At 49.1% G+C, this 11,164-nt stretch overlaps 1 protein-coding gene across 1 annotated transcript; it reads left to right on the forward strand.

Annotated features, from left to right (window-relative positions):
• Window positions 1–2,845: 2,845 nt before the first annotated feature.
• Window positions 2,846–10,926, forward strand: LOC109367461 (uncharacterized). Its single transcript, XM_019615063.3, has 6 exons — window positions 2,846–3,076; window positions 4,329–4,421; window positions 7,112–7,451; window positions 8,591–8,728; window positions 9,993–10,122; window positions 10,773–10,926. The coding sequence occupies exons 1-6, from the start codon at window positions 2,990–2,992 to the stop codon at window positions 10,924–10,926; spliced, it is 942 nt and encodes a 313-aa protein (XP_019470608.2). The 5' UTR covers window positions 2,846–2,989.
• Window positions 10,927–11,164: the final 238 nt, after the last annotated feature.

An 11,164-nucleotide genomic window follows, 5' to 3' on the forward strand; every position in this document is an offset into this window, starting at 1 on the left:
CTCTCTGGGGTATTGTGAAAATAAACCAATTATCTTATTAGATAAGATTTCTTCTGCAGATGTTTATAAAGCAATGCTGATTATCAGTATTAGCTGCTTCCTTTGTGATGGGCAGCCTGCTATAGAACCAACATTTGGGTACAGTCATGTGGGGTACAACGAAGCCTTCTCAATGGACTGCTCCAAGAGAAGGGGAGTTTTCAGAAACATACGGAAAATGTTCAGCTGGGAAAAGATGGGGAGGAAAATACACAGCAAGAGCTGCCTGGCCAAACAGCTGCCAGCCAAGCAACCCATTCACAGAATCACAGAATCACAGAAGAGTCATTAAGGTTAGAAAAGACCTCCAAGGTCATCTAGCCCAATCACCATCCCAACCCCACCGTGCCCACTAACCATGTCCTTCAGTGCCACATCTCCACAGTTCCTGAACACCTCTGGGGATGGTGACTCCACCACCTCCCTGGCAGCCTGTGCCTATGCATCAGCACTCTTTCAGACCCCTTCTTGTGCACTGAGTGGTGTGCGTGGGGATGCCAGGGAGGGATGTGATGTGTGAGCATCCTTCTGCCAGTTCCTTTGTAATGAGAGTCATGGGGAACATATCAGGGAATTGATATCATGACAGAGGTAATGGCATTACAGCCCATAGGTGCCAGTAAGGAAGTTACAAAAGAAGTCTCTAAGTGCATAAAAACACTAAAAAAAAGAAAGGCATGTGGTTTGTTTACTTTTTCTTCGTATCTGAATTAGCAATGGAGAGGCAGATATGCTCACTCAGAGGCAGGGGAAGATGAGAGCTAGGTATTATGTTCCCACCCACTTCTAATTGGGATCCTGTTGGTAATTATCAGCTCCACCATTTGGTATCAGGGAAGAAGAAATGGGAAGCAATAGTGGGCTGCTCCTGCATGACCTATGCTGGCAATGTGCCTTTTAATTTCATGTGAACTGCGCCTGCGAGAAGACGGAAGGATCAAGGAAGATTAGAATTTGGAGCCAGGTTTTGGAAATTGTTTCCTATCTCAGTAATGAATCAGACACCTTAGGTAAAATTCGGATCCTACTGAATAAGCATTTTGGTTTTTTTTAAGTTTAGCATGGCCAGGATTTCACTAATGACACCAAATGTAGCCAAGCACTGGTGTGCCTGCAGCTTGGAGCTAGCACCAGTGTTATATCCTAAAACTGTATCTCATTTATATTAGACTCTGGGTCTGATTCTGTTCTCCCTGTATGGGAGTTTGTCTGCTGAGTTAAAGGTGATGGGACAATCTCTCCTGTGCTGTGGTGCTGTGCAGGATGCTGAGATGTTAAGAGTGAGTTTTCTCAATGTATGTAAGTCTCGATTATTTTAGAGTGCAGATTGGTTTCATTTACATCAGGAAAAGGATTCTTTCTCCCTTCTCTGGAAGGAAGACACTCTTGAGAGCTTACTGATATTTTTGTGTTTGACTTTAAGGCAGAAGTTTGTTCCTAATTAATTGAATAAGTGCTTTAATCCCTGGCCTGAGGGCTTCCCATAGAGCATTAGCTGTATTAAGAAGGAAATGGAGTGTAATCCCTTTAATATAAGCACAGGAGAACACGAGAGTTTCACATTTCTAGAAATAATTCTTTCCTTGTTTTTCTTGTTTATCCTGATATTCGTTTGCATACAATACAGCAGGGATGAAGGGCTTCTCCTTCTGCCTGGCTCCTGTGCTGAGGTGCCAGCAACACGTGGCTCTGGCATTGGCATCCTTGGGCTCTGGTTATGCACTGATGCATAACGGGGTGAAAAGAGAAACAGCTCTGGAATTCAGCTCATTCCGATGGTGCCTGTGAACCCAGCTCCGTGACTGCTTTCCTCTGTATCCAGTGTGCTATGAGCACAGAACAAAAAGGAATTTTCTGTCCCAGTGTGGGGAATCAGAAACCCTTCAGAAATCAGTTCCCCAAGGCCAGGGCCCTCTCCACATCCTTCCGAACAAATTGCTTTTCACTGCTTTTCAGTAAAGTCAGACCAGGATCCTGGAGCCGAGATGTCGTATTTCTGACTCATGCATCATCACTAGCATTTACCACTATCTGCATTAACTGTAGTGCAGGAGAATCTCCTTTCTGATCTGATATCCAGGCTCAAATGTGGCTACAGAAATTGGACTCTTGGATGAGATTCAGCTGACCAAACCTGTGCTTTCCGAGAAAGCAGTTCATTTCTTCCCAAAATACGTGTCTCCACTGGTCACATGAAACAGGCTAAATGAGCCAGGAGGCCAGGAAGGTTCAGCTCAGAGGGAGACATCCTCTTTGTAGACATCTAAAATGAATGGAAATTAGTCTTGGATGAGATGGATCCAAAGGTAGTTAATGCTTGATGTTTATGAAAGAATAATTACTGCTTCATGAGTATGAGACAGAGGACTGCCCCTCCTCAAGGGCTCAGAAAGGGGCTTTGCTCCTCTCCCGTGTCCCCAGCTTTAGCTGAAGGAGCAGGTAGCAGCTCCCTGTGTTTGCCTTGAGGTGGCTTCTCCCCAAGAAGCCTCATCCCACACATCATGGGGTAAGGTCCCCTCCCACCAAGGCCTCCAGTGTTCTAGATCGTGGGAGTCTCACAAGGGCCAGGAGGTTTCCCTTCTCCATGGAAACCCTGCTGCCACCAAACATATCCCATTGTGCAGATACCAAGGCACTTCTCCTGTCCTGGGAAGGGACACGGAGGTTTACCTCTCTGCCTGTGGGCAGCTGGTGGTAAGGTGCTGTCATCTCATCTCTGCTGGATCCTGCCAAGCTTCATCTCCTGAGCTGTCTGGCTCCATAGGTGCTCATTGCTGGATGTGTACACTTTGCATCGCTGAGATTGGATGATGTCAGTCATACTCCAAACACCAGTTTGGGGTACGCAGGGGTCCTACAGCCACATCTGAATCCCCTTTCTCCTTCCAGGACCCACACCAAGTCTCTAGATCCCTTGCCCCTTGGGGCAGTGGGGAGGAGAAGATCTGGTATGCCGGCTGTTGACAGAATGACTTCTTCTGGTCCAGGTTCCTGGTTCACCACAGAGGATGCAATGAGGAAACCAGTGCATTCGAAGGTGAAAAACAAAAGGGGATCCCTCCCTCCCTGGGTTTTGAGTAATGGATTTGCAGTCTGCCAGGGTGGGAAGATAAGAGGAGCTGGTGACAACAGGCTTCTGGGTCCTGGCCAAAGGCAGCCACTCGTCTGGGAAGCCCGGAGGGAGAAATGAGTGAAATGCTGGAATAGAGTAATGAGGATATGGAATATATTCTTGCACATAATGAATGGCACTGCTGGCAAGGCACAAGGAACCTTCTGTAAGATGCTGTGTGCTGGCACAGTTATTGGTTCCTTTTATCTCAGTAGGTGCTTTAAGTATTTCAACTTTGTCCAAAGCACCAAAGTGAGCCTGAAGGCTCATCTCACCCACTTTCCTGTCTCCAGCAGTGGGCTGTGGTGGATGCCAAGGGGGGAACACGGGAAACAGGATGAGCACATAGTGCTTCCTCCCTGAAATCCTCTGCACGTCTCCTGAAGTTTACACAGCATTCATTTTTGGTCTCCAGGCTGGTGTCACAGCCTTAATATCCCTTGGTGGAATTTTCCTCCATAATTTCTCCAGTTGCTTTGCAGAATATATATTGACATTTGCCAGTGCTTGACTTCAAAGATGTGAGGAGCATAAAAGAAATATTGAAATATGAGACAAAAGCTTAACCTGTGTGACACTGGACCTCAGCAGTGATGGAAGTATATTAGCAGCTTCATATTTGTGCATTGAACATCTCTATACTTGTGCCCTGAGCAGTCCAGGGAGGCTTGAGAAAGGCAGAAGGAAGGTGTTCACTATAGTGGTCTTCCTGGCACTAGAAGAACCTGCAAGGTTGTTGTCAAAAGATCTTGGACCTTCCTGGTCACCCTTCTTGAGATTTAACTAAGCAAGGGGCTGCTCCTGTTGGACTGATCCCAGGAGACAGAGATTGCATCCAGAATAGCAGTTTGTCCTCTAAGCCGAAGGAGGCAGGGGAGGTTCAGGTTGGATATGAGGAAAAATATCTTCTCTGAAGAAGTGGTAATGCATTAGTACAGCTGCCAGGGAGGTGGTGAGTCACCATCCCTGGAGGTGTTCAAGAATTGCAGAGATGTGGCACTGAGGGACATGAGTTAGTGGGCATGGTAGTGCTGGGCTGGTGGTTGGGCTAGATGATCTTGGAGATCTTTTCCAACCTTAATGATTCTATGATTCTGTGTTTCTGTCATCACCTTTAGAAGGTGACAAAATTGACCAAGCCCTAGCAGCTCATTGTGTTTGCTTCCTCTTCTTTCAGCCACCTGTGTCACTGGGTATGTACAGGAGCACGTACAAGAAGGAGTACAAATGGCATGAGGAAAACAAACCACCCACTGAAGAGGACGTGAAGGTACTGTGGGCACTTCCTTGCTTTGCTCCATGACCTTTGGTGCCAGCTCCCTGCTCTTGGCTATGGGACAGCCAGGGACTGGGTGGGCCTGGGATTGGGTGGGTGCAGATGTGAGTCCCTTTGGTCCACTTTTGTCCCTACTGCCGTGACCCACCAGCAGTTCCATCATGCCCAAATACCCAAGGCCTCTGTCCCCATCCCTTCTGTGGGAAATCACCCTTGTGCCCTCCAGTGAACGCATTAGGGCGGGCTGTGCTAATTACACTCATTAAGCCAGGGCATTAACGGCTGCATGCTGAACCGCACCTAAGCCTTGGACTCCTATCGCTCCTTGTGGGGCCGATGGAGTGATCAGGATCAGATCCATCCCAGTGCCGCCTTTAGGAGGGGGATTGCGTTAGGGATGGAGACGTCTCCGTGCCCCGACACGGGCCTGAGGAGGCTTCTGCGGGGAAGCTTACGTTGTTTTCTTTCTAATCCCCTGGCGGTGCGAGTGACCCCCTGAGCTATTTAATCTGATTTGCTGCGCTCCGCCTGCCCTGCCCTAATTGCTTGTGGCAGCCCGGTGGGGACAGCTGTGGTTTGCACCGGGCCACTGCCGAGAAGTGGTGGGGGGCATGTTCGCTTGCTAAAGCACTTTGGGCTCATTCGCTCACGAGAGAGAGGGAAAAAAAAGCATTCAGGCTGGGGAGGGAGAGTGGGCAACAACAGAGGAATCATTGTGTGAAGGTGTCTGCTGGGGCTGTCTGTGCAGGAGGGTGGTGGTGGCACTCATCCTGCACGTCAGGCCCTGGCTGCACTGCTGTCCTTGGCCCTCTCCTTTCCTCCCCTATTTCCCGGCTGCCAGCTCCTCTCCTCCTGCCCTTGGGAGCACTCCCGCTGCCAGCAGCCTTCATTAGTGGGGCTCTGCTGGGCTGGCGAGTGCTTCCCGGAAAGCCCAAGCCTCAGGTGGCCTCCAGGAGGGCAAGGTTAACCCCTGCCTGCTGCAGCACGGCAAGAAGCAGTTGTGGTGCCCAATCCATGCACCTCAACTTCTTTTCTTTATTACCACTATTTTTCTTGACAACTTTGGAAGGCTATATGCATTATGAGGAGGTCCTTGTGGAGTTGAAGGGAGGAAACAGCTGAGATGTGACTGCTTTCATTGGGTTGCATCTCCCACTGACTCTTCATTGACCCTCTATTGACTTGCAAGGAAAGCTGTTCCACTGGGTCAAGCGCCGATGAGGTCCTTGGGAAACCCAAGTTTTGCTTTTGCTTTTGTTAAGTGGATAAAAACACCTGGGGGATTTTCTGTGTGAAATCTGGGGTGATGTCCTGCTGGAAGCTGAAGACATCCTTGGGTTAAGACAGAAAGCACCATCTGCTCTGTCACCCCCACCATGGGTCTCCAGAGGCTCTTGTCCCTCCAGAGATGCCTCATGAGGAGCTCTTGCTATCCTTGTGGCAGGAAACTCCCAAATACAGGTGGTCCCCATAGCTCAGCAGCCTCCCCTTGCCCTGATCTACGCATGGTGAGGAAGTCACCTTGAGCTCAGTGATGGCAAGGTGAATCCTGAGGATTTATGAGGCCAAGGGACAAAGGGAAACTTATGGAGGTCCAAAGCAAGAAGTCACAGATAGCTGATGGACAAAACATGGACCTGGCAGAGCAGGAGTTTCTTTGGCTGAGCCTTTAGCAAGGATCAGTCGGCTCCACACAGAGCTGTAGCATGCAGCTGGAAAGATGCTGAAGCTGGCAGATTCCCTGAGCAGCTGTGCCAGCTGCCACATCAGCCTTCCCCTGCCATGAATCCTTGTATGGATCTGTCCCTTCTGCTGGAAAGATCAGCAGCCTTCCTTCTCTGCTTCATGCTAATGGTTGAGGAGCTGGCACCCTGCAGTCAGGTCACTACCTCTTCCATCCTCCTGCTCTGCTCATTGCCTAGGGATGTGCTCATCCACCATGGGAAGACATGGAACGATGGAAAGACAGAAGAAGATGGAAAAAAAGTGGGCAAGAGTGACCAGCCAGAAAATCCCAACATGAAATCAGTTGTGGATTGAGGCCACAACCAGAGAGATCTGGGCTTGGTGTCCTGTTGCAGGTGGTCTCAGTGCTCAGCAACCATAAGAACACAGAAAGAAGGACATGAAGACAATCTAAGGGCTGGAGCACTTCTCCTATGAAGAACGATTGAGAGAGTTGGGCATGTTCAGCCTGGAGAAGGCTTCAGAGAGACTTGCAGGGAGCTTATAAGCAGGAGGGGAACGACTATTTATATGGTTTAATAATGACAGAACAAAGAAGAATGGCTTTAAACAAAAAGAGGGGAAATTTAGGTTAGATGTGAGGAAGGAATTCTTTACTCAGAGGGTGGTGAGGGTCTGGCACAGGCTGCCCAGGAGTTGTCCTTGGAGGCATTCAGTGCCAGGTTGGATGGGGCCCTGGGCAGCCTGATCTGGGGGGTGGTAACTAGCCTACAGCAGGAGGGTTGGAAGCAGATGACCTTTAAGGTCCCCTCCAACCTGATACATTCTATGATTCTAAAGAAGAGGCAGCCTTAATATTCTGTGCATTATTTAATGATACTTGTGTGGCTTCTTTGTGGCTGCGGTGTCCCTGTGGGCAGGAAGCAGTGTGAAGTAATGATGCTTTAGTAATTGTCCTCCTCACCATGTCTCCACTCACATGTGACTTCTTTCTGCAGAAGCTCAGAGACAAGGAGTTTGCTGTGCCTCAAGAGCCACAGGCAATGCCATACTATGACAAAGCTCTCGGGGAAGGGAGAGAAGTCACACGAAGTGAGAAGCAAGAAGGCATTACCCTCAGTCCCAGTGTGCTGCAGCAGACTCACGAAGAGCAGAGAAAGCACTTCAATTCAGACCTCCCCCTTGCAGAAAGCCATGCACCAAAGCAGTACCTCACCACTGAACTGACTGCAACCCAGGCGGACAGACCAGAGAGGCCACAGGCTCTCAGTGGGCTGGAGAAGGAACTATCTTCTTCCCAGCACCTTCAAGCCACTGTTGGTGGCCCAGGAGCAACAGGTAATCCCACTCAGCTGGCGCCAGGGAGATCCAGCATCTGAGAGCTGTCTGCTGGGCTGTGCTATCTCAGGTCCCCCTGCCCCAGGCTATCTGGGCACCAATGGGCTGCAGTTGGGTAGCAGGCTCATGGCCTGCTTGTGTGGATTAAAATGTTAATACAAATCCTTGCTAGGACATCAGGAAAACAAAATCAGTGCTCAGCATCCATGCTTGATCTTCAAAAAGCACTGGAGATCTTCTTCTGAGTTCCAAGGTAGAAGGGAGGAGCCATTCTCCAGCACCAAGCAGGGGGATATGGGTAGGATGTCCTCTCTGATTTCCCATCTTCCACCATAGGATGTCTGTTTGGAGCTCTCAACTCTCCTCATGGTCAACGGGGGAGAAAAGCCACAGATATTTCTTGTAGGCTAGATGCTGCCATGAAGATCCTAGAATCATAGAATTGAGTTAGGAAGGACCCTTAAGGGTCATCTAGTCCAACTCCCCTGCAAAGAACAGGGACACATACAGCTCCAGCAGGTTCTCAGAGCCCCATCCAGCCTGTCCTTGAATATCTCCAAGGACAGAGCACGAAATAGAGTGAATCCTGGCAGGACTTCTCTCTCTCCATGCACTAGAAGGAGAGCTAGGATAAGTAGCTCAGATGGACACGTCTCCATTTGGTCAGATAATCATTTAAAGATGTCTCTTAACAACTGAAGGCTTCAAGCATCTCCTTGCTGAGCCCTTCTTACATTACACTGTATTGTGCTAGTGACACAACTGCTATGAGCTTTTTCCTTCTTGCTCTGCCCCTCTATAGTCCAGCAGCGCTGTATTTCTTGCAAAGTCTCTCATACAATGACCTGCAAAGGGTCTCAGCTCCTTTTAGCTCTCTGGAGCACCATGGAGACAGCATGGCTCCTTCCACTCACTTCACAGCACCATAAATCTTTCCCCCACTGGCTCTGTGAACCAAATCAATTCCAAATTGATGCAACTCAGCAAAGCTCTGCTGAAGGGAATGAGTCTTCCCTTGATTTATACCAGCTGAGGCTCCAAGTTGCCGTTGTTATATGCTTGCTCCCACCCGAGGGCAGGATTTGGGTAATTGATAGATTTTTCTATCTAATGCACTGTTGTCTTCTCTCATTTCTCAGGGATGTTGCTGTATAGGCAGAAGCTGGATCCCACCTGGGGTACCTACCAGCACTTCATGCTGGAGACAGGCCAGGCCCTGCAAGATGAGGCTCAGCAGAACAAGAATATGGCCCTGGCCTCATCAGTTTTGGTGAAAGGTCAGTGAGTGGAGGCTGTGGCAGATGACTTCAGCCTGACCTTGGGTTTCTTGAATTTAATGCAGGAAGTGAATGAAGGAGGAGAAGTAAATACAGTGGGAAATGCCTGCAGGATCCCCACAGCCATCCACCTGTTGGTGGGAAGAAGTAGGGCAGGGAATACAATTTTCATCCAGAAAAGGTTGGAGCATTGTAAATAATATCTCTTCCATCCCCGTTTTCATATGGGCCACTCCAGGTGGTGCAACTGAAGTTGGTGGGTATGTGTGCATTCTCACTGCTTTGCTGTGAGCCCTGACAGAATGTTTTCTGTAGGCAGTTCCATTTGGTCAGAGGGACACACATGAAGGAGAGAACATGACAGCCCTTCAGGCCAGCTCCTGCAAGGATTTCTGGGGGACAAAAGCAAAGCAGATGTGATGATCCTCACCTAGGGGCTGCTCTCCCTGCATGCATCCCCCCTAGCATGGGGCTGAGCTGCTGTCCCATTTCCAGATTTCCGTGGTTTCTGCACTAAGAGCAGCCCTCTGGCAGCAGATGTACAGCCTGCAGGCAGGGAGCATGTTTTTACCACAAAGTCACTGCAAACTGGTTTTATTTGGGGTCACTCATGCACCTATTTCCATGCACGCAACCAAAGACACAAATGGAAATGAGGAAACAGCCCTGCATGAACACCCAGTTCAGCCACACATCGGTGTCCATGCATCCTCTTGTGGTAACATTGCACAAGATGGGCTGTGGAGTATTTTTTGTTTTTCTGCAAAGGAACTCATCCTTGTTTTACTCCTGATGAAGTAAGGCAAAGATGTGTTGCTCTGGCATGATAAAAGAGGAAAATATAGACAGCAGGAGAAAATACATAGCAGCAGACCAGTCAGTGTCCACAAGGGACAAGACACCTTGTGTGACTTAAGAGGCCATAGGAAATGAGTGCTAAAATATCTCCATCCCTACCAAGGAAGAACTTGCATTTTCCCTTGGTTAACTCTCCTTCATGGTCATGGAAGCTCCAGTGGGAGTGCTAAGAGCATAAAGTGCTGATGGAGCTCAGGAGAAGGGAGAACTGTTGGACTGCAAGATGCAGGGAATAGAGACCCCCTCCCAGAATATTTAGAATTATAGAATCATTTGAGTTGGAAAGGACTTTGAAAGGCCATCAAGTCCAACTCTCCTGCAGTGAACAGGGACATCTTCAGCCAGATCAGGTGCTCAGAGCCCAATCCACTGTGATCTCTTGATTATTTGTACTCTCCTTCACTAGAGTGCTTTGACCATGACCGGAGAAGTACCTACAGCACCGACTTCCAGCACCAGCCTGCAGCCTACACTGGAAGCTGTATAGCAAATAAGAATCTATCTCACATTTTCACTGAAGATGAACACTTCCACCAGTAAGGGAAAGCTGGGCTGGGGGAGTGGGTTGGGAGTGGGGACAGGGTAAGAATAGAAAAGTGGTTTTGGAGCTGGTTGGGGTTGGAAGGTGTTTCTCAAGTGTATTTCTCCATGTCCACATTATGCAATGTGTTCAAATGAATTCCCTCAGGGCCACAGCCTTCCACAAGGCTCAGCCTTTTCTTGAGAAGTTTTATAGTAGGGTTAGTATGATCTGGGAAGTTTTTCCTGGGGCAACCATTGACAATTTCCCTCAGGAAGTAGGAACTGAGGTCCCTGCGGGATGGGCACAGGAGGGCACATCTCAACATTTCGGTGCCTGGGCTTCTCCTGGGAAAGGAAGCTCTTGGATCAGACAGGGCAGGAGCTGTTTGTGAGGTGACTCATCTGCACGCTATGAACAAACAGGCATAAACTGCTCCTGAGCTCTGATTTCTCACTGGAAAGGTAATTCCTCCCTGCTGCCTCATCCCCGCGCCTCCCCCTAGCATATATATACTCCAGATTTACACTGAAGTCTTGATGTTGATTTACGATCTTGGATTTAGGTGTGGGCTGCAGATGGAGCTGGTGCAGTGGTTGACCTAGGTGGGTGACTGGCCTCAGTGACAGTTCTCACTCCTCATTACCTTCTCCATGTTCTCCGCAGGAACCGCTGGGTGTCTGAATACAAGGACAACTACAGCATTTACTTGCAGAAGCTGAACTGGGCATCTCAAGGCCGCACTGCAGAGCTTGGCTCTGCCTTGAAGCCCCAAGGGCTGTCTTCCCAGAGTGAGGTTTCATCAGACACAGCCCAATGAGTGCTGCTGCACGGTAAGTGGCAGCATTACCCGTGTCTGTGCTGAAAGCTGGGTGACACTGTGCTGGGGAGTCAGTAGGATTTCAGAGGTTGAGGCAGTGGGATTACAGGGGCACATTCATGAGGTGATGAGCCAAAGCCTGGGCAGCCTCATTGAGCTGGCCCTGATTTCAGCAGGCTTGAACCAGGAGACCTACATTGCACTGTGTTGTTCTGATTGATGTTAGGATGCATTACCC

Source organism: Meleagris gallopavo, chromosome 4 (assembly GCF_905368555.1).
Source record: "Meleagris gallopavo chromosome 4, MGAL_WU_HG_1.1, whole genome shotgun sequence".
Lineage (NCBI taxonomy): Eukaryota > Metazoa > Chordata > Aves > Galliformes > Phasianidae > Meleagris > Meleagris gallopavo.